This window comes from Electrona antarctica (genome assembly GCF_951216825.1).
Source record: "Electrona antarctica genome assembly, chromosome: 2".
Classification (NCBI taxonomy): Eukaryota; Metazoa; Chordata; class Actinopteri; order Myctophiformes; family Myctophidae; genus Electrona; species Electrona antarctica.
The window spans coordinates 26,450,719-26,475,005 of record NC_136807.1 but is presented as its reverse complement, the minus strand read 5'-3'; the positions used below and the strand labels follow the sequence as shown (position 1 = coordinate 26,475,005).

General features: G+C 42.5%; 1 protein-coding gene across 1 annotated transcript; it reads right to left on the bottom strand.

Annotated features, from left to right (window-relative positions):
• Positions 1-385: 385 nt before the first annotated feature.
• Positions 386-24,224, bottom strand: dhx35 (DEAH-box helicase 35). The gene is made up of 21 exons (XM_079489517.1): positions 24,146-24,224; positions 22,957-23,084; positions 22,686-22,778; positions 16,763-16,840; positions 15,453-15,557; positions 15,309-15,370; positions 14,664-14,733; positions 14,243-14,302; positions 13,658-13,770; positions 13,038-13,134; positions 12,616-12,774; positions 11,614-11,824; positions 10,043-10,167; positions 8,498-8,552; positions 7,436-7,626; positions 7,044-7,121; positions 5,596-5,725; positions 5,261-5,342; positions 4,266-4,337; positions 2,065-2,176; positions 386-1,215 (listed from the first exon to the last, which is right to left on the bottom strand). The coding sequence occupies exons 1-21, from the start codon at positions 24,207-24,209 to the stop codon at positions 1,177-1,179; spliced, it is 2,124 nt and encodes a 707-aa protein (XP_079345643.1). The 5' UTR covers positions 24,210-24,224; the 3' UTR covers positions 386-1,176.
• Between the last annotated feature and the right edge of the window lie 63 nt (positions 24,225-24,287).

Genomic DNA, 24,287 nt, shown 5'->3' with positions numbered 1-24,287 from the left:
AATATCATGGCTAATAGAAAAAAATTGGCACCAAGAGGTAGAAAGGCCACTGTGTTTTGAACTAGTCAGAAGTTAAGTGGCAAGAAAGAGTTATCGGACAAACTGTCCCAAGTGCTTCTTTCACAGTTTCACATCAGCTGTACAATCTTCCAAACAAAGAAAACCGCATTACACAGTTTCCACTCCAGAAAAAGTCCTGAAAAGGTCTTAAATCTCGGGGGGGCAGAATGAAGGTATGAGATCTGATTTGAAGCTTCGTTTCTGTATCAAACATGTTGATATCGCAAACCAATTAATAAACATAAAGGCACCCAGGCGAATTTGGGATAAAGCAAACTTTTTACCTTAAAACCGAAAGATAAACCACGTTAAGTCACTCAAAATATAACATCTTCACTTTGTCTTGAGTTTATTTTCCGAGTTATGCTGCTGCCAACTGGAAGAACAACAAAAATACTACAGCATTAAAAAAATAAAAATGGAAGCTGTGAACCAGAGGAGGGCTGTAAAAAGTCATTCCCTGGATCTCAGCCTTGCTCTGATATGTACACAGGTGGAGGGTCACTACTGTATGGCCAATGCTAGGATGGACACCAGTGGGGAACATGCTGAACCAATCAACATTTAAGCCCGACTTAGACTTGGCAGTGCATTGTGTCTCCCACCGAAAGAAAGATGATCTACTTGAGTATTCTGTTCATTAAGTGTAATGTGGACACTAATGCAAGCTTGATGCCAGTTCATTCCACTGCAATCCCCCCTGTCCTCTGGATGTTGCAGTTTGCACTTTGGGAGGACGGTGCTGTTATTCTCATCGAGGTCGTTATGGACTAGTCTTTTTTTAGTGCGAGAACACCAGCCTGCAACTAAATCGGTCGATATACTACACACTATCACTTCATCTTCATCCGCACAGGCTCATCAACAACAATCAGATATCAAACTGAGAAGAACAGATTCTACACTTAGCCAAGAGGCAGGAGTGTTGAGGCTCAACGATGTGCCACTCACTGGTGTCATTTCCAGCAAGTTTGGGCCCTTGGATGGAGATGTAAAATAAATACATTGTACAATCTTTTTTATATACAGTGTGATGGATAGGGCACAGTGTGTGTTAAATGAGGTGCGCTCCATTTCTTTCTGTCATAGCGGTGAGTGTTGGGCTGGCTCCACTTCTTAGAGGATCCGAGATCTCTTGCTGGCCAGTGACCCATGCTGAAAGAAAGAAGAGACATGTTCAATCCTAGGCATCCGTGTCATTTTAGACACTATGATGTTCTCAAAGTGGCATCCGGGACTTGGGGGCCGGGAGCTTCCAGGGGGTAAACATCAAAAGTATTTAATATACTATAACAATTATATACAAGCTCATGACGAGCTATAGAGCTTGTAGATCTGCCAACTGGCAAGTTGTGCATTACTTGAAAACTCCTGTAATGTCGGATGTTAATGTTCATTGAGTTGGATACTATTTTTGCATCCAAAAAAAAAAAAGTACATTAATCCCAAAAAAGTAATCAATATAAAGATCGCTGGATTAAAACAAAATCAAATCTCACAACTGAAAGGTTTCCTAAAGAATAACAAAATATGTAAAGTTGGGTTTAGTAATATTGTTCCTGCTGTTTTACATACTGCCAACCAGGTGAAGAAATCAAAGAGAGATGGGGGGGTGACACGCAGTAAAGGCCGTCGGGATCGGGAGTCAAACCCGCGGCACACTGCCAGACTGGATTACCAGCCAAGGTGCCCAGACAGCTACGCCAGCCGCCCGGGCCGACCATTAGGGTTTTATGGAAGATGTTTCTGGTCATATTGCTAGCAGCTAGTTTGACCACTTCAAATGTTCTAATAAATCTTAATATAATAAGCGACAATAGCTTATCTACAAGCTTGAAAGCATTGAGAGCATGTACAGGTATCGTCTAATTTCGTTGTGCGACTTGCTTCCATTGAAGACATGCTATTCTATAGAATTCAAATGACTGAAATCAGTCGTGGACACAGGTGAGGTGCAAAACAAGTAAACAACACAGGATGAGTGTGTTCGTTTCTCTGGCCTACCTTAGCCTGCTTGTAGAAGTGGGGCGCCAATTCAACCAACCACGATGATTCAACCGCAGTCACATCACGCATGTAGTACTTTGAAGTCTGAACCACTTCATTGAAGATAACCCTGGAGGACAGAATGTGATATATTTAAAAACCCTGGAGGACAGAATGTGATATATTTAAGATAACCCTGGAGGACAGAATGTGATATATTTAAGATAACCCTGGAGAAGGACAGAATGTGATATATTGAAGATAACCCTGGAGAAGGACAGAATGTGATATATTGAAGATAACCCTGGAGGACAGAATGTGATATATTGAAGATAACCCTGGAGAAGGACAGAATGTGATATATTGAAGATAACCCTGGAGGACAGAATGTGATATATTGAAGATAACCCTGGAGAAGGACAGAATGTGATATATTTAAGATAACCCTGGAGGACAGAATGTGATATATTTAAGATAACCCTGGAGGACAGAATGTGATATATTGAAGATAACCCTGGAGAAGGACAGAATGTGATATATTTAAGATAACCCTGGAGGACAGAATGTGATATATTTAAGATAACCCTGGAGAAGGACAGAATGTGATATATTGAAGATAACCCTGGAGAAGGACAGAATGTGATATATTGAAGATAACCCTGGAGAAGGACAGAATGTGATATATTTAAGATAACCCTGGAGAAGGACAGAATGTGATATATTTAAGATAACCCTGGAGGACAGAATGTGATATATTTAAGATAACCCTGGAGAAGGACAGAATGTGATATATTTAAGATAACCCTGGAGAAGGACAGAATGTGATATATTTAAGATAACCCTGGAGAAGGACAGAATGTGATATATTTAAGATAACCCTGGAGAAGGACAGAATGTGATATATTTAAGATAACCCTGGAGGACAGAATGTGATATATTTAAGATAACCCTGGAGAAGAAAAAGGATATATTAAATTAAATTAAATGAATCATATCACCACTGTCGCAAACCTATCTTCGTTTATTTATTTTTTTAAACATATAAATCAATGCTATTAAACACCTTTTCCGTCTATCTGTCAGGCATGCCCAAATATAGAGTCTACGCAGATGTCAGAACATCATTGTGATGCAGGGGCCCTGTCTAAAGCCCGGGCAGAGGCTTTTGTGCTGGTTCTGGACAACCGGCTATCCGACGGACTCGACACTGCGGTTCTCGAGTTACGTGCATTACAGCCATACACACATACACACGTACGTATGTACAGACAGACAGAGACGTGGTGCATTTATAGATACTAGAGCGGTGGCCGTTGGGCACTAGCCTACTTGGAACGATACAAGTTGGAAATGCATGTCCCACCCAGATATGTCTCTGTCTCTTTTATTCCCATATATGGAATTCTTTGTCGGGCATGCCCAAATATGGAGTATATGCAGACATCAGAATGATGTCAGAACAGGCCAGCTCCAGATATGGACCCTGGGCACGGGCCCTGTACAGAGCCCGGGCAGAGGCCTTTTTGGGGCGGTTTTGGACAACCATTGGTCCGAACGTCTCGACACCGGCCACTGCACCCCCTGCGGTGGTGTGGAACGCACGTGTGTAGAATTCTCGAGTTACGTGGATTATACACAGACAGACATACGTACTAAACAAAGTGCTTTCTAATGATGCATAATCAAAACAAAGTAAGGTACTTCCATTATCTTGTATTCATTGATAATAAACAAAGGCATGTTTTTTTGTTTGTTTTTCATTTCATTCAAGTTAATACTTTGGACATACCCGGTAGTTGTTTTTGTTTGTTTTGTTTAAGATATTTTTTGGGCTTTTTCTGCCTTTATTGATAGGATGAAAATATACTGACAGGAAATGGGGAGAGAGATGGGGGGAAGATAAGCGGCAAAGACCGTCGGGGTCGGGAGTCGAACCCGCGGCACGCCGTCAGGCTGGCTCAGCAGGTGCCCAGACGGTTGGCCAACATAGTTGGTTTTTAAGTTAATACTTTGAACATAGTTGGGTTCTGCCCGTGACCAAGTTTTTATTAAACATCTTTCATTTTACAAATCCCCCAAAATGTTGAGTTATATTATATATAATATATTATATATTATTTTGTCATGAATTGCTACAATATAGTGTATGTGGATTGTATGAAATACAATATACGTATATATACATATATCAGTGACATACATGACACAGAATAACGTACCATTTTGGAGGGGTCTCCCCAAACAGCACAGAGTTGGGGTGGACGAGGAGCTCACGGTCATCACGTAGAGTCCTGAGAGGGAGAGGCAGTGGTTTACAGGCCAGGGTCATATCATTGTGACTGTTTCAATCAGACATCAAGCTCGCCATAGTTGTCATCAGTTAGGTTCTCAAACCTTTCAGGCCGAGACCCCCCAAAAAAAACATATTTGAACTGGGAAGTGGGAACACCCCACCCTGAGGAGCACTTGGAGTTCTCGGATACTCCGGCAGCCAACAGGCTTCTTTTGTTAAATTTGTTGTTTGCACTTGCCCAAATGTGCCCAAAATGGGCTGACCTCATCACATTTGTGCTGATTGTTTTTAGACCCAAGGAGTGTTTTTTGTGCAAAACTAATGCTTGGAACATAAGCTGTTAATGGTATGTTCTCATATAAACCCCTATTAAAAGATTGCTCAATACAGACAACCGGTCAGCAAGTGGATTCATGAATGTCAATGTATGTACTATATAGACAATATTTTAGGCCAATAAAAAAAAAACTATGCCAAATTTCCCACTCCACACCCCGGCTGCCGTACTAGGAGTTGAGGCATTACATTTAGTTTGACTCGGTTCCACAGGTAAATATAGTGAAAATAGCCCATCTACAAGATCACAACGCCTCGCATTGCAAGTAGTTGTGAGCTTCTAGATCGGCTATTATCGTTCCTTCCTTATGTAATTGACATTTTGGACAATGTTTGACCTATAATTTTTAATGCAGTAATGGCCTTGTTATTATGTCATTTTTTTATATATTTTAGAGGTATTAAAAAGGTTTTTAATACCCGGCCGAGTGTGTGTTTGGTGATGGCTGACACAACAGGTGTGCCGTCACATCTTCTAGCTCTGACTCAGGCCATGTGTGACTGCTTAAATCAGCCATCGTCCCATCTGACAACAGTTTAATATTGTACGGACAAATGCAAATCATTTATCTTCCTTTCTCCTACCTGTAGGATCCTGAATGGTGAATGCGGGCTGCGTTGGCAAAGAACCCGACAGCAATGCACTTCAGGATCACATCAGGGTCACCTGGACAACACAAAAATATTAATGAACAATGTCTTCAACGGCACATGATAATACATGATGGGACAGATGAAAGCAAAAAATAAATCACACATTTTCAGTCCTAAATCCTGTGCGAAAGATGTTCTCCACACTAGCGTGCTTTCCTCAACAATTTACACCATAGGTCAAATGATGACGTTTTAGTAATACTGTTCCTGTTGTTCTACATACTTCTATGGAATCCAATGACTGAAAGTATTCACAACACACACACCTTCACTGGTGTTACGTGGCACTTTGAACTTGTTCATGAGCCGGCGCAGCTGCTCTCGGACTGTCACGGCTCGCAGGAGACCCTTGTAATTTAGAAAGTGTTCCTGACACCACTGGGAACTCTTCTGGTGCTGGAGAGAGAAGGGTCATAGCAAAGGTTAGCCAATGGAACACAACCACCCAAGGACTCCAACCACTACAAGACCTACTAACCATTGTGTACCAAGTGGACCTCTGACATACCGTAGATGTACTGCACATATAAACCTTTTAAATCTGAGGCTTTTTTGTATACTATTTAAATAGTGTTGGGGAAAATGTGGCTAATTGTTGTGACTGCAAAAGATTGCTGCCATTTGTTTCAAAAAGCTTTATACCCTATATGTTGTTGCCGTTGGGCAGAAACCATCTATCTCAATTTATTTAAAAAAAATGAACAACCATGTCGTCTGTGTCTGGGTTTTTATCAAATTTGAACCAATGAAAAATAATAAAAATCCTCAAACTGCCCAGCAAACCACCTACTACCTTAACTCCAACTTTGGAGATAGTTGTTTTTTCCATCAATGATTATTAGAATGACCACATTACCCAAATACAGCTAAAGTGGATTTAAGAGGTATTTGACCATTAATGTGGTAAAGTGATGATAATATAAGGACACATTCAAGTATCTGACAATGTTTAAAATCACCATACCAATTTTCTACCGACTTCTAAAAGCTTTTTGGATATAGCTGGGTTCTGCCTGACAGCACCATTATGGTTTCATGCAAGCATAATGAACATTTTGCCATACTGGCTTCTATGGAATCCAAATGACTGAAACACACACACACCTTGAGTGCACAGGACAAAGTTCTCCGCCCTTTCAATTAGTAATACACAGCACTCAGGACAGAGATTGATCAAAAGGACGGATATTATTGATATCAAAACCGATCGCATCGCTCCACAGGCTGGGAGTGTCTGTTGCGCAACATTCGATGTTGCGCAACAGTGGGACATCATTGATTTAGCCGATGAGACCAAAAATCTTAAAACGTTAATAACTCTTGATCTAAATCATTCCGTCCAATTCTAAGCAAAGATGATGTGTTAGACGGCCCACGCGGTCCCGTCGCTAGTCGCGGTAGAATGAATCATGCCTCCCGTTGTTGTCGATCGCCTCTAGAGTGTTTTGGCTACATCTAGCTGCTTCAGCCACATCCGGGATAACATCCGGTCTGTCGGTAAAAGTGCTCCGCTGCTATAAATCGTTGGGCGCAATGATTTAATGGATTAAATAACCCCGGGCGTTTGGGGTGTTAACTGGTGTTACGCAGTACTTTGTACTTTTCCTAAGTAATATTGCCAAACACTGATACCCACACACACTCAAGACAAGGTCATAGGTTACTGTTATGTACCGTAATGCACAACCAAGTATCAAGGCTTTTGTCCACATACCTTGATGAATGCTTCATACACGTTCAGCATGGTGAGATGATCTCCCTCAGCCACAGCAAACTTCCTGTGTTCTCTAGCCTGCAGAGTCAAACATCACAGATGTAGTTGTTTTATGAAGTACTCCTCTGTGACGATGTGATTCTCAACCTTTTTTTTCTTCTTTTTATTTTCCCCAATGACCCCCAGTTTGAAATGCATTAGTTTCAAGGACGTCTGAGTCCCCTCTCTACACTGTAAAATCTTAACTATGAGAGTGTACAAACGGGTCCATTTGTACTACACTCTTGGGAGTTACAGACCCATGGGGGTCCATTTTGGACCCCTGGTGGAACTATGGTTCCCCAGTACCAATGTATTGCTTCAGATTTTGAAAACCCTCAGTTTCAACTCACAGCAGCTTTCTTCTGATTGGGCGGCACCACAAAGATGTTCTGAATCTGCATCATGGCGGCAATGGAGACGATCTCTTTGGAGCAGCCAAAGTTCCCTGACTCCAGGAGCATCTTGGCAAACATGGGGCTGAGAGGGAACTCTGCCATCCGCACGCCCATGGGGTCAGTCAGCCGGCCATACTGGTCCAGGCCTGCCAACACACACACCACACACACACACACACAGATTAAAACAAAACTAAATCTCACAACTGAAAATGTTTGTATGGCAAAGTCCTAATGTGCCGCACTGCCGTCCCACACTAGCACCGTTTCCAAAACACAATACGTACTACTAAGTGATGTACTGTATTAGTAACATTGTTCCTGCTGTTCTACAGACGGTACTACCAACCTGATGAAGAAATGGCAGATTGAGGCTTTAACCTTTGCTTTTATATGAAATATCCGAGACAGACTATTAGGATTTTATAAATGTCAGTGCGGTGCTATGAGCGGCTATTTTTTGCAAATCTTTGAATATATATATAAATATATATTTTTACATATAATATGTATTTGGTCAGTGACCAAATACATTTTGGCGGTCCTTGACATGAAAAGGTTTGTTTTCTGAACAACGTACGTTTCTATATCAGTGATGCTTAGTGTGATGTGATTAGGATTTAGAATACATTTGTAGAATCGGCCTCAGGTCGTAATGGGTTAAGGAGTCATGTCCCATTGTCCCCTAGGGTACCTACTAACAAGGCCTAGGGGACATGCAGTAATCCTGGTCTCTATACTGCCTCACCCTGGTCAGCCGGGGCACCTGATGGAGGGGAAAGGGAACTGGTTGGAATAACGTGTTCCATCCACACGCTATGTTCTACCAGGGAAACTCCCACCGTCGGGTGATAAGAAACGGCCTGCTCATTGCATTGAAGGAAGCATGAGCTCAGTTCAGGGCTCTCCCCAGTTTGGCAGAGGGAGAGTAGCGCCCAGCATTACAGCTTAGGCAATTGACACCCGGTTGAAAAATGGGTTACAAAATCGTGAGATAAAAAAATAGTAATTTCTTACCTCCTAGAGCGTAGAGCAGCTCCAGAGCCTGGACCATCGTCTGGGCTGGGGGAGGCTGTTCAATTACAACACAGGAGGTTATGTCAAGTACAGCAATTTAATTACAAAGTTTATCATTTAAAAATATAATGCCACATACCTTTAAACCCACTTTATTTTTAACCATATTAACCCCTGGTGCTATATCTGGACAGAACTTTGAAATGGCATAAAGTTCATTTTTAGTTTTGTCCCTTCAGCCATTAGCTGCACTGAACAAAAAGACAGGATGTTTTTTGTGATACTGGGGACTGTTGTGTGCCATGTTGTTGTTGTTGTTGTGTGCTATGTTGTTGTTGTTGTGTGCTATGTTGATGTTGTTTTTGTGTGCTATGTTGATGTTATGTGATTTTGTGTTTTTTCTGTTGGAACAGACTGTGAAGATGAATATACCAGAGGGGACAATAAAGACAATTGTAATTATAAGTGCCCCTATTCTGGGGCGAACATTCTGTGAAAATAACTAAGTACGACAGAGAGGCTTATTTTTTTAACCGGCAGAGAACAAGTACATCCCCTTTTCGGTGCCCTGGGAGATGGACTGCTCAGGTGGAGCGCCACACCTACATAGGGCGTTACACACCCGATGTAAGTAAAGACAAGTGTTTGTTTTGGGATGTTTGGTGTTTATATAGTCCCAGAACAAAATATTCTGTGGGTCTTGAAAGATTAGTAAAAAACAAAGAAAGAAAACTGTTCTAGAGAAACTCTGTCATTTTAGATTTAGAACCATTCTTTTATACTTTGGCTATTCAAAAATAGATATACAAGCAGATATCATAGCGTGTCATTGAAAAAATAAATGACGATTTTTGCAAATCTTTGTATATTTTAAACCGAACATTTTTAACTAATTTCAGGAGCACCAGAATACAGTATGTAAGGGATAATATCTGGCTAGGTGGTCACTGACCAATCAGAAACAGTCACCCTTACCCCCTCTCCCCTGTGTAACACAGAGTCAGTTACTCATAGGGTTGAGTTTGACAGCAAATTATGATTAAGTATTAGTCATATTTTAGTCATCAAAATCTAAGATTTTAGTTGACTAAAATGTATTTTGGTGGGCCTTGATGGACTTGTTACTTAGTGGAGTATTTCAAATTCCCAATACTTTTACTCCACTACATCTCGGATCCAAATGTACTTTTACTCCACTACATTTATTTGAAAACTTGAGTTACTAGTTGTAGATTTATATTTGATTATATAATTGATTATTATTACAAAACATACATTAACCACTTCATTTCGGCCATTTGAAAATAGCCGATCTACTTAGATATTTATACATTTCAAAACTTGTAACGGGGCATTCTACATAATGGTTACTTTTGGTAATTTAAGTACATTTTGTTTTGCCAATACTTTTGTACTTTTACTCAAGTACATTTTGAATTTCCGGACGTAAGAGTATTTCTATATTGCACTATTGATACTTTTAATGAAGTAAAAACTGTGAGTACTTTTTCCTACGCCACTGCCCAGCATTGGTCAGGTACTCACAGAGAGGAAGCTGAAGCGCAGCACGTTGTCGATGCCCAGAGCTTTGAGCTGCAGGATGACCGGGGCCAGGTTGGTGCGCTGCATCTCTGGCACCGTGGTGGCCGGCAGCTTCTCAAAGTCTTCCTCTGATGGATGACAGAGAGAAAGTCAATGGGCTATAATATGCACACAGAATAACTATATGCACACAGAATAACTATATGCACACAGAATAACTATATGCACACAGAATAACTATATGCACACAGAATAACTATATGCACACAGAATAACTATATGCACACAGAATACTCTTCCTACTTCCAGTCCGTTTCCCTACTTCCTTCACAGGTATAAAAGTTCACAACATGTCTCATTGTGAGCTTGTAATACCTCCCTCTGTAACTTGTACCAACTAAGTATAAATCAGGCTAGACGAGGAGAAAGAGAAAGAGTGTTGAGAGCCATGACAGATTGCAGCGCCGCTCCACTGGAAAAGCAGCTTTACTGATGCAGCATTTCTCTAATAGAGACATGTTGAGGAACACTACCATATATGGCCGTCAGCCCGTTACGCCTCGGGGCACGTCACGCCACCATGGTCGACGCTCCATATATGGCCGTCTCCATATATATGAAGATCACTACACGACACTGACCTCATCAAACCCTGGATAGCCATACATGGAGAAGACTGGATCATCACCTAGATCTGCATATATGGAGCCAGCCAGCAACTCTACATGTGACCTCAAACCTCAAATCCTTAGATCTCCATATATGGAGCTGACCTGACCATATGTTGATCTGACCTCATCAAACCCTGTACATTCAAGACAAGACACACTCCATATATGGCCAGTACAGAATTCATTCCATATGTTGATCTGACCCCCCCCCATGCCAAAGCGCCAGCCCAGCAGTCTGCCGTCACCCAGGCGGATGCGTGCACGCCTCGCCCTCAGGGCGTCTTACTGGTTTTTAAACAGCCGGTGGATGGAAAAGACGCTTGCGCGCAGCTTCAACTTATAGCGTCGGAAAAAGAACGGAAACGTTTTGCTGACGCTACAAGTTGAAGCCGTGCGCGAGCGTCATTTCCATCCACCAGCCGTTTAAAAATCACACCTGTGTGAAGTGAGGGGCGCTAATATAATTAAAGTCTAATTCATATTGATTATTTGATGTAAAACAAATTGTGTTTGCCAACACAAACATTAAATTCTCTTTATTGTTTAATGTTTGTGTTAGGGACAAGATGACGTACATTTTCCCTTCATTGTCAATGGCGTTTTAAAAACAAACATTGAACTAAAAACATACATTAAACCTGTATATAGGATGGGCGCGCCCCTCAAAAACCAGGAAGAGACGCCTGCTCTAGGCGTTTTCTTGCCCGAGCTCAGAGCACCTGCTATCCAAATGCACCTGCATTTGTTTACACGGTAGCCATGTAAACAAATGCACAAGCTAAACATTGCTCTCAAGAATGTCTTTGAAGACATTTGAAGCGAGAAATAGGCAATGCAGTAACCCCAAATTGATTCTATTTTATTTCTATAACTAATTAGTTAGATTAACTAGTTCACACATACCTGTGTACAGTCTGAAACATTTGCCGGGGCGGTTGCGCCCGCCTCTGCCCGTCCTCTGACTGGCCGAGGCCTTGGAGATGGGCGTGACCACCAGAGACTCGATGGCCGTGCGAGGGTTGTAGGCTCGCAGCTTCACGAACGCACAGTCAATCACAAACACGATGCCGTTTATGGTGATGGAGGTCTCCGCTATGTTAGTGGCCACTATCACCTGAGAATGTGAAGAGAGGGTCAGGTAAAAGCACTTTTCAAAAATGAGACTAGGAGGACATAGAGCCTTCGTCCTACTCCTCCCGCCCAACACTCCCTGCTGACAGATGCCCACCATGTAGGATTATGTGCAGTGTTATCATCACCCTCCCCGGCCAGCTTCCCTCCCCAGTACATGGGCCCTAGACACCCGATACCCGGATGCACCACGTGGATTTGAACCCACAACCTTCGTGGTGGCACTTTACCACCCGAACGGCCAAAACTTATATGAAGAGCATTATAAATGGAAAATACCAGTAGACTGATAAACACAGGAACTTGACTTTCTACCTAATGTTTGCATTTTGAAGAAGGCCTAACTGTAGCACAATGCATTGCGTCACATTTGCATTATAATCCAAAATGTGAATAAAATACAGTATGAAGCAACTATCGTGCCGAGTAGTACCGTTGATTTTTATAATCGCTTTTACTATAAGCAAAGTCTTACAATATCTCAGATTTAAAGGGCCATCCACTCTAAGAATAGCTGTCAGCTAGGTCTACGGCCAAATACATTGGCTAAAATACAATTTAGGGGGGTCCTTGATGGGAAAATGTTTGAGCACCACTGATATAGCAACATGTACAGCAACACATTTTTCAGAAAACTATTAAGATTCAGAAGACTTTCTTAGAATGGGCCTCAGGCCTTAACGAGTTAAAAGCATGCATTAGCATCATTGATATTGGTGTGGTGGACTCGAGCCCTTTATTCACAAGAAATCAAATGGAGTGCGTGACATTCACCTTCCGAACATTATGGGGCGCCCTCTCAAAGACCTTCATCTGCTCGGCATAAGGCAGACCAGCGTACATGGGCAGAACCCGCAGGTATTTCTTCATGCCGTGGCGTGACAGAGACCTGGCCTGGTCCTGAAGAAGAGACGCCACCTTTTCCACCTCGTCCTACAACAGCATCAATAAAACACACAACAGTTTGACGGCACTAAACCTCTATGGTGTATTCTATTCATCAAGATCATCAAAGGTGCTCCTTTATGGCCGTTTTGAAGGAGGGTAAGGAGGGAGTCGCACTTTTTGATGGATGTTGGTAGGGAATTAGGGCATAATAGAATTAATTAATCGCCATATTTGTGCCAAATCTGGGGGATGAAGTGTGAGTGTTAAAGCACCATAAAAGAAGGATGGACTGTATGTGGGTCACTAACCTGCCCGGTGAGGAAGGCCAAGACGTCTCCATCCTCCTCCGTCTCATGGATCTTCATCACGGTCTCCACCGTGGCCTTCACGTAATCTGGCACCGGACTGAGAGCAGAGGACACACACACACACACACACACACACACACACACACACACACACACACACACACACACACACACACACACACACACACACACACACACACACACACACACACACACACACACACACACACACACACACACACACACACACACACACACACACACACACACACACACACACACACACACACACACACACACACGGTTTGATCTGCTAGCTAACAATAACAGCGCATCGCAATGCTAAATTAACACAGATTAGTTATATTTATGGCAAGCAATCTGGCCATATGAATGAATCACTTTCAACCTGGTGGTGCCCCTATTTTGGGCATGTCATCATATTCAATTCAATGTTATTATTATAGTGCCAAATCACTAGAAGTTGTCTCAATAAACTTCACATAGAGCAGAAACCTGATGTTCCTCAAATCACTACGTTTTTCAAATTGAAAAGAATCAATTATTTTGCACTCTGTTCTAAACTCTTTCATGGGTCGAGGCTCTGGTGGAATCAGTACCTGACCGTGTAGAAAACGTCCACAGGGAAGGTCCGTCCCTCCACCGTCAGAATCCCACAAGTGTCCTTGCTGGGATCATCAGTCTCATTCAGGTTGAAGAACTCTTGGAATTTCTGCATCCAGACAGAAGCATCATGTAGATTAGAAGACCACAATGTTTTATAAAACATATTTTTTGGAAAAAACTAAAAACAAACATGATATGCCCAGTCACTATGCTGCAACTGTGATGTTCCTTTTTACCGACACCAAGTCTAAAATAAGAATTGAATGCACAGAATATCAATACGAAGCATCTGAAAAACACATTGCTTCAATGGTAGTGGATGGAGATCTTTGTCCAACCACGAAACGGCAACCAATGGGTGCGAAGTGGGGCACAACCACAGGCGGGACTTGACAAAGGGTGAAGACACCACAGTTTAAATGCCTCAATGGAGGAACAAGATCACCACATCCAACCCCTGTATTTGTGTTAGTTATATTCTAATAATATTCTCTACCATACAGATGCATTCAAATAACATTTTATTCAAAACTAATAATAAACAAATACAGATTGAATCACTCTCACATCACTCTCACCTTGGCATCCAGTGTGGCAGAGGCTACGATCAATCTGAGGTCTCTCCGTTTCTTCTGGATCTATTGAACGATCAGGAAGGACAGAGTATTGAGTGAAAGGAGGAAACAAAAAAGGGCCATTGTGAAAAATTGAGATAAGAAGATCCAAAATGGAAACACGCACATCTCAAAAAAGTAGACGGGTGCTGAACAAAAAATATACATACAGAAAGAAGGTAGGATGTCCGCACACCGTTCTTATAAACTCCCCGTAGTCTTTTATTAAGGATTAAACGTTTCCACCCCATCGGGTCTTCATCAGGAATGAAGACCCAATAGGGTCGAAACGTTGAATCCTAAATAAAATACTACTGGGAGCTTAAGAACAAAACATTACAAGATATAACAGATGTAATGTCACTTGTTCAAGTGTCAAATTCACCTTTTTCAGCAGTCCAATTGCTATGTCTGTGTACAGGGTTCTCTCGTGTGCCTCGTCTAACATCAAAACACTGGGAATGACAACATCACAAGGGTTAGTTATAAATACAGCACCGAAGTGCAAATGTAACACAATAACACAAACAAGTGACATACCTGACATAATCGCCAGGGTGATTCGTTTTTTTTTTTGAGTAGTGTAAACCACTCCTACAACTGGCTTTGTTAGTTTACGTGTCTGTCCGTTTACGTGTCTGTCCGTTATTTTACGTGTCTGTCCGTGAGCATGGTTGCTATGGTCACCCAGTTCACACGGGTGTGATTTCATTACGTCAGACATTACGTCAGACCACAGCTGATCAGTCTATATAAGACCTTACACCACTCAGTTCACACGGGTGTGATTTTTGGAATACACATGCAATCTAAGATTTCTCTGTTGGGATTTTCTATGGGGAAAACTCTTCATGACCTCAGGGGTAGAGGGAGTGACGTCAGGACTTCGGTACTCTATAGCTGATCTACAAGTTTACAATGCATCGTTTTCATTAGGTATAGACTAGAGGGACAAAAGGAGGGCGCCATAGAGAGACCCCTGGTGAACCCCAGTCAATGAAGTATGTAAGATGTCAATTAAATCATGTACCTGTATTTTTTCAGCAGAGGATCTGACATCATCTCTCGCACCAGCATGCCATCTGTTAGGAACTGACATCAACATACACGATTAGAAGGAAACCTGAGGAATTCAAATTGTGATGACCATTTTATTTATGATAGGTGTAACAACCTTGATCCGGGTGGCTTGGGGGTCCGAGCAATCATCAAATCGGATGGTGTAGCCCACCTCGTGTCCGAGCAGGGCGCCCCTCTCTTCTGCTAGCCGGTTAGCCACCTGTTGTGTGGATTGAAGGAGATTCATTTACTTACTACTACTACTAGTACAGTAGGTCATACCTCAAGTTTATTATTACTTGCGCAAGCAGAGTGCGCAAGTAATAGTTTTCGTCCATGTCGCCGTTTGATGCGTATGCACCGTGCCAGCGTATGACGTAATGACTACTTGTGCTTGATATGGCAGTGGTGTCAGATTACATACATGTATACATAGGGGCATTACCTTTAATCCTCCCGACACTAAAACATATTGTCATTACGTCACCATCGAAAACCAATTACACCCTGGCATTGGGTCCTTTAATCCACATCTTTATTACGTCATCATTGAGAGCTAGTTATACCAGTTATACCCTGACGTCATATGCTGCTATGATACATACGCATCAAACGGGGCGCAGAGTAACCACAGCATACCGCTAATCAACTTACAAATTACATATACATAGAGGCATTTCCTTTAATCCACCCGACACTGATCGACATATACGTCACCATCGAAAGCCGTCTCTTACCATACTTAACAATACTACTTTTCTACCTCCAAAAACTAGGTACGTAGCAAATAGCTAAACCTAATAATTCAATATTTCAAACGTTCTTTCACAGAGAAGCTGAGATTTGACAGTTTGTAGCGCTCAACAGTACTTGCACGCTCTGCTTGCGCACTAGTAGGCCATTTATGGCCTACTTGTGTGCAACAAGCAAGTAGGTTCTAGTTATTATGTTTATTATTTTACATGACAGGCAGCGAGGCGAGGTGTTTGAAACTCTTTTCTTAATTCTTATTGGCGTTCCATGTTGTTTGGTCATATTCGAGTTGTGCAGTACGCCAAAACCCACGCTCAAATTTAAGGCAGAATTTACACTCCATTGATAAATGAGGGCCAATTTAAATAATGTAATCAATGAATCAATCAAAAACGGTTTTGGTAAAATATGAAGTAGTTTGTGGGGGGCACAGGGGGCCATGCATTAAAAGTAAATGAATCCACAAAACTAACGTCATTTGTATTGTTGACCCATTTCTAAAATATTATTATGTATTTCATACAGCTTAATTAAGTAAAAGAAATCTGAACTATCCCTTTAAGGAGAACAATGGATGCAGACAGACATTTTTTTTAATAGTATAGGACATCACAAGGTCTTTGTTTACACATTTTGGTTGCACTGCTGCCCCAGTGGGACCGATTTACGTACTGAAATAGCAGCCACGCGCCGGGGCTGAGTGACCCCGATCACCTTCCCTTCTGCCGCCCATCCAGCTTCCAGGAGGTACTGAAATGAGACGGGTTGAAGAAACAGGAACCCAACGAGAAATAAAGATTACTAGTGTTTAGAGCAGTGGTTCTCAAAGTGGTGGTTCTCAGGTGTCCTTGGGGGGCTCCAAAAGTAGTTAACACAGCATCACAATTATTTTAACCACTTAATCCATGTATGTGTTGGCTAATCAAAATTAGCAGATCTACAAGTAGTGCAGGAAACAACCCTCTAAAAGAGGCTTAGTTTTTGAGGTACCCCTCCCCGAGGTATAACAAAACGGGACAACGTTTTTTCATATCTTTAGGATGTCCCCTTCATGAAATGGATTGTCCCGAGATTTACTTTTACTGCAAAAGTCATGAAATTAATCCATGAAGTGACTCACCACATAGGCAAAAAAACGCCTATCCTAAAAGAGGGAGTTCCAAGTAAATCCTCTGTCATTTTCTACCTGCTGATTGTTTTTACATCATACTTGCACAGATGGTCTACAGGTAGTGTGCCTACATCCCAGCACAATCAGAATGCCAATATCTGGTTCTATTGTGAATCAGCAGCCTTTTATATAAGGTATTAAATAGGCGGAAATAGCAAAAAGTTAACTTTTATGAGCAACATTCACTTGTCCTACTCTTTATCAGGGTTAGAACTAAATGGGACATAGTTTTTTCATATCTTTAGGATGTCCCATCCATGAAATGGATTGTCCCAAGTTTTACTTTTACTGCAAAAGTCATGAAATTAATCCATGAAGTGACTCACCACATAATGAAAAAACGCCTCAATCATGAAAGAGGGAGATCCAAGTCATTTTCTACCTGCTGCATGGTTGGTTTTATGTCATGCTTGCACAGATGGTCTAGTCAGGTACATCCTAAAGCAACCTAAATGCCAATATGTGGTTCTATAGTGAATCAGCAGGCTTTAATATAAGGCCTTATTAGAGGCAGAAATAGCCAAAAGCATAGAAACTGCAGTATCAACCATCAATCTATTTACTTTGAATGCAAAAGTCATGCAATTCTTCAATTAACTTTTTGCACCAAAAAAAGTGCATACAGTGACCCCAGTGTCTACAGGTGTCAGGTGTTACACTCAAGGGTACAGGTCTCCGCCAGACCAATTACAGGTTATTGTGGGCTGGAAGTCAATCTTAGCCAGTCAGGATGGAATATGAAAAATCTGAAAGAACTGTTTCTTTATTGTACAGATGACGGTCACACGCGGACGGACAGACAGGGTGAAAAACATAGAGATGCCATGCCTTTCGTCCTGGTGGAGACTATGTTTTTACCCAGCCACTTCATATTCATATAGAATCTATTATTCTCAGATGGACCTAATATCGCTACACCTGAAAGCATCAAGAATGACACATTATTGATGTTGTATTCTATAGGTCCATATAGCCTAAATGCAGTATGGTTTAATGCTGTAGAATTCACAGCTTTGTGTGTGCCATTCTTTTTTTTTTTAAATAATTTTTATCCCACGATTTTGTAACCCATTTTTCACCCCTGTGTCAATTATCTAATGTGATCCTGGGCTCTACACACCCTCCGCCAACCTAGTCCCCATATATGGGGGACATGGGGAGAGCAACGGACTTGAACTCATGCTTCCTTCATGCCTGAGTGTCCAAGTTGCTCCTTTACACCTGACAGTGGGAGTTTCCCTGGTTGGACGTAGCGCGTGGAAGGAACACGTTATTCCAACCAGTTCCTTTCCCCTCCATCAGGCACCCCGGCTGGCCAGGGGGAGGCAGTTTAGAGACCAGGATTACTGCATGTTTTTTGTGAGGGTACCTACCCTAGGGGACACGGGGAGAACATGCAAACTCTACACAGAAAGCCCCTTTCGCCAACCCCGCCTCAGGTATGGGCACTGATGATGCGGAGGAGGAAACACGCCGCCAGCACCCACAGCGCCCCGAGCGGGAATCGAACCCAGGACCTTCTAGCTGTGAGGCGACAGCACTACCAACTGTGCCACCGTGCCCCCGTGTGTGCCATTATTAATGAATAATCAACAATCAGCAGCTTATGGAAACCAATTTGGCCCCAGTCAGTCAGTTCCCCCCACAATGCTCAAGATGACATTGAGAATAAGCTGCTGATTGATAAGTAGTACCATAGAAGACGTTAGGCCTCACTCACACCTATACATATAGCATACAACAATGTTGCCTTATATAACAATATTTTGTCATTCCAGCTGTTTTGAGGCATAGGCTCAAGACAGAAACATCCTTAGATTCCACATGAATGTGAGTAAACTAAAAACATGGCATCAAAATATATTTCCTGTTATTAAGTTTGTATAGGCCTTTTACAGTATTAGATCAGGATTAGAACATTTGGAAGTAACTCTTGAAAAGAAAACTGTTAGATAGATAGATAGATAGATAGATAGATAGATAGATAGATAGATAGATAGATAGATAGATAGATAGATCGATCCACTTATAACCAGTAAGACGCCTGAGGGTGAGAAGCGACCGCGTCATAAAGGGCGAGGTGACGTGCACGCATCCACCTGGGTGACTGCTGGGCGAGCGCTGGTGCTTTGGCATGGGGGGTAAGATCAACATATGGAATGAATTCTGTACTGGCCATATATGGAGCATGTCTTGAGTGTACAGGGTTTGATGAGGTCAGATCAACATATGGAATGTCAGAACAGGTCAGCTCCATATAGATCTAAGGGTGGCAGCGGGGGCAGTGTCTTGAGTGTAAAGGGTTTGATGAGGGCCCATGAGCTGGGCCTTCATTTTCAGGCCTGTTGAGAACTCTAGTTTTCGCCGACTGCCGGGCGCGGTTTGAGGTCAGATGTAGAGTTGCTGGCCAATATTGATACATCAGGGATCTCCATATACTGTATGGGCTTAATTGCGACATCAGGTTGTATTTACTATGACATCAGGGATCTCCGATGCCACGTGATGTTATGAGACCTGGGCACCATATATTGGGGCTTTAGAGTGTTACACTGACTGACGGACAAAAATGTACGATTTCATAGTAAACGCTACCTGCGGTCACAATAAGGCCTTATATAAACGGTTGCTTATTCACAATAGAACCAAATATTGGCATCCTGGGGGCAGAGAGCACTGAGGGGGAAGGTGCCCAACCCCCAGAAAAGGGCACCATTTTGGGGTGGACTTTTTGTGGGGGTCCCTTGTGCCATTTCACATCAGAAATATCCAACTAGGATGTTCCACAATAACTTGGCCTGTGTCATTGGACAGTAAAATAATACATTCTAATTTCCATGTAAACATAAAAATATATAATGTGTGTGTGTGTGTGTGTGTGTGTGTGTGTGTGTGTGTGTGTGTGTGTGTGTGTGTGTGTGTGTGTGTGTGTGTGTGGTGGGGGGTAGGCGTTTCTTTCAGTGGGGATCACTTCATGGATGGATTTAATGACTTTTGCAGTAAAAGTAAAACTTCTGACCATCCATTTCATGAAGAGCACATCTTAAAGATATGAAAAAACAATGTCACATTTTGTTGATAAATAGTAGGACCAAAATTACAAGTGAATGTCAGAAAAGTAAACTTTTTGCTATTTCCGCCTATTTAAGGCCCTATATAAAAGGCTGCTGATTCACATTAGAACCAAATATTGGCATTCTGATTGTTCTGGGATGTAGGCACACTACCTGTAGACAATTTGTGCAAGTATGATGTAAAAACAAACAGCAGGTAAAAAATTACAGAGGATTTACTTGGAACTCTCTCTTTCAGATAGGCGTTTTTTATTGCCTATGTGGTGAGTCACTTCATGGATCAATTTTAAGACTTTTGCAGTAAAAGTAAATCTCGGGACAATCCATTTCATGAACGGGACATCCTAAAGATATGAAAAAACTATGTCCCGTTTTGTTATACCTCGGGGAGGGGTATAGTCAACTTTTGGGGCTTTTGTTCCTGCACTAAAGCTCACATCACTGCATTGCGAGCTTGTACATCTGCTATTTGTTTTGTTTAAGATTTTGAAAAATAATTAGAATAATTTTGCAAACATTTTAACATTAATCTTCTCTTCTAGGGGACCCTGGCACAACATTTGGCTAGGATTAGGATTCTCCAAAATCGGGAATCTAGCATCAGATGGTCCAGGCTCTTGTGTTTATTATGAATGACTACTGTGGTGTTACTGTAGAACATGATTTGTTCCCAACACCTGCTAAAAATATGCTACTAAAGCATTCCAACAAGACAAGGTTGTGTTGAATCGCTCTGGGAGTTTAGGCTACATGAAGGATATTAGTCCACTGCTACCATCGCTCTGGGAGTTTAGGCTACATGAAGGATATCAGTCCACTGCTACCATCGCTCTGGGAGTTTAGGCAACATGAAGGACATCAGTCCACTGCTACCATCGCTCTGGGAGTTTAGGCTACATGAAGGATATCAGTCCACTGCTACCATCGCTCTGGGAGTTTAGGCTACATGAAGGATATCAGTCCACTGCTACCATCGCTCTGGGAGTTTAGGCTACATGAAGGATATCAGTCCACTGCTACCATCGCTCTGGGAGTTTAGGCTACATGAAGGATATCAGTCCACTGCTACCATCGCTCTGGGAGTTTAGGCTACATGAAGGATATCAGTCCACTGCTACCATCGCTCTGGGAGTTTAGGCTACATGAAGGATATCAGTCCACTGCTACCATCGCTCTGGGAGTTTAGGCTACATGAAGGATATCAGTCCACTGCTACCATCGCTCTGGGAGTTTAGGCTACATGAAGGATATCAGTCCACTGCTACCATCGCTCTGGGAGTTTAGGCTACATGAAGGATATCAGTCCACTGCTACCATCGCTCTGGGAGTTTAGGCTACATGAAGGATATCAGTCCACTGCTACCATCGCTCTGGGAGTTTAGGCTACATGAAGGATATCAGTCCACTCCACTGCTACCATCGCTCTGGGAGTTTAGGCTAGATGAAGGATATCAGTCCACTGCTACCATCGCTCTGGGAGTTTAGGCTACATGAAGGATATCAGTCCACTGCTACCATCGCTCTGGGAGTTTAGGCTACATGAAGGATATCAGTCCACTGCTACCATCGCTCTGGGCGTTTTAGGCTACATGAAGGATATCAGTCCACTGCTACCATCGCTCTGGGAGTTTAGGCTACATGAAGGATATCAGTCCACTGCTACCATCGCTCTGGGAGTTTAGGCTACATGAAGGATATCAGTCCACTGCTACCATCGCTCTGGGAGTTTAGGCTACATGAAGGATATCAGTCCACTGCTACCATCAGCTGCAGCTGTCTAGCCTGGTGCATACTGTAGGTCAGTGGTTCTGGGTGGCTAGGCCTGGTGCATAGATCGGTCAGTGGTTCTGGGTGGCTAGGCCTGGTGCATAGATCGGTCAGTGGTTCTGGGTGGCTAGCCCCTCGGACCAGCTTTATGTGTTTGTGTGTACCAAGAGATTTGAGATGATTTCATTGGCTGAGCAGTGAGCACGCAATGTGATGTATGATGATAAGAGCGCCCCTCACTTCACACGAGTGTGATTTTTATTTTATTAAAAAATATGTTATACCATTATTACTGCATCAAAAGTCATCAACATAACTATACAACAACTATAGCTTACTATAGAAACTGGTGAAACATTGGCCACATTATTTCATAATATAAGAAAGAGGCAAAATTTGTGGAACCGAGTGCTTGGCGGTTCTGGCTCCGATGCCGACCCCAAATATTCCTAGCCCACCAATTACCCTTGCTTGACCTTATCAAAAAAGGTGCAGATTGCAGAATAAATTCTAATGGATTGGACAACCTATATTGCAACACATTGTGAACTTGTATGTAGATGGATCTGGCTGTACTACTAACCTGAGGTATCTGCGTAGTCTTGCCACATCCCGTCTCTCCAACAATGATGACCGTCTGGAAGCTCTCCACCAAGTATAAGATGTTGTTTCTGTGCTGGAAGAAGGAACCACAACACAATGCAAACCGTTTCAGAACTGACATCTTTAGGACATCCGGAATTAGTGACACCGCCTTTTGATATGGTCGCAGCAGTAAAATCATTTCAACTCAATTTATAATCACAGCATCGAGCGAGGCAAGCGGAAGCCAGCCAACTAACTAACTAACCAACCTTGAAGACAGGGAGTTTCTGTCGCTGCTTCTCGATGGACAGGGCGGTGTGAGGGTTGAAGATGATGGGAGAGCCGGTGGTCTCGCTCGTCAGCTCCCGTTCCTCTGATATCCCAGGTGCCTCAGACCCTGACCGTGAAGATGATGGCAAAGGATGGTAAAGATACCGTTACAATGGGGTCGCTCTATATGTTCCCAGGGTCCTATAGCGGGATGCATACTCCAGTGTTTAGTTGCTAAACCTAACCACAGTGGTGGTTAGTAAAAACAGAGATGTGTTGGGGTCAGTGAGACGCTTATCACCACGGCTCAGTGACGTCATGATATCATTTTCCCAACCACTGTGGTCAGTGTGGTGTGGTGAGTAGGTTATCACCTAAAAACTGAAGTATGCGTGAACCTTAAGACCTAAATAACTCTTATACAAAGGTCTGTACACTACATAGAGTCCATTTGGAACCCCCTCACGGAGGCAAGGGTCCCTGGACCCCACATTGAGAACCACTGCTATAGGGTAAGGGAACCACAGCATCCCTATTCTTTCCAGTGGTCAGGTGCAATTGCAAACATCCCTCGGAAATAGCAAATCTAAAAGCTCATAACTTGTGAGATTGGCACTAACCACCCTAACCATAACCCAACCAACCCTAATAACTAAAAACCAGGGTTGGGTTTTGTAAAGGTAGATCCTGGGAACATACTAGGCTATGCTGCTCCTTGCACCACGACTCCAGTGTTACTATTAACAATCTTGGTTTCACGTTTAAAATAAACAGGAACAATACAACACAGTAAATTAAAACCCCCAGACTCAGTTTAACCCGGGGAGTGAACAAAATGGAACCGCTATTAATTTGTACACACTCAAGAGTTATACCTAACGGTTTGCTACTTTTACTTTATTTAGGCTAACCTAACCCATGAACATGTGTTTCAAGTGTGACCATCGCATTGATCTTATCACATGTAATATGTGCATAATGTGCATTTAATCCCCGGCTGCAGAATGAATGAAGCCCGCAGCAGATGTATTACGCAGCTAACGTTACAGTCAGAATAGTTTATACGTACAGTACGCTACGGTTACGCTGCTCCCACTAACGCAATTACCGTTCAAAGACGTTCTCGGGTACACTGGACACCCATGCGAGGTGTTTGATATGATATTTACATGATATTGACATACTTACCCGGCTTCCAAAATTTCATCGTGGCGGGGGAAGCCGCCATCTTGCCCTCTACGTCACGTGCCATGTTCGCGTCGGCGAATGACGTCATACGTTGGGATTTCTTTGACTTCAGCAGTTTTATAATAATAACCTAGCTCTGGTC

Excerpts from the sequence above, each read along its gene's own strand:
- dhx35 (XM_079489517.1), bottom strand. The coding sequence starts at position 24,209 with ATGGCACGTGACGTAGAGGGCAAGATGGCGGCTTCCCCCGCCACGATG. Across the intron at positions 5,726-7,043 it reads TGTATGAAGCATTCATCAAG|CACCAGAAGAGTTCCCAGTG; the intron begins GTATGTGGACAA and ends TTCTCTCTCCAG. Across the intron at positions 4,338-5,260 it reads CACCATTCAGGATCCTACAG|GACTCTACGTGATGACCGTG; the intron begins GTAGGAGAAAGG and ends TCTCCCTCTCAG.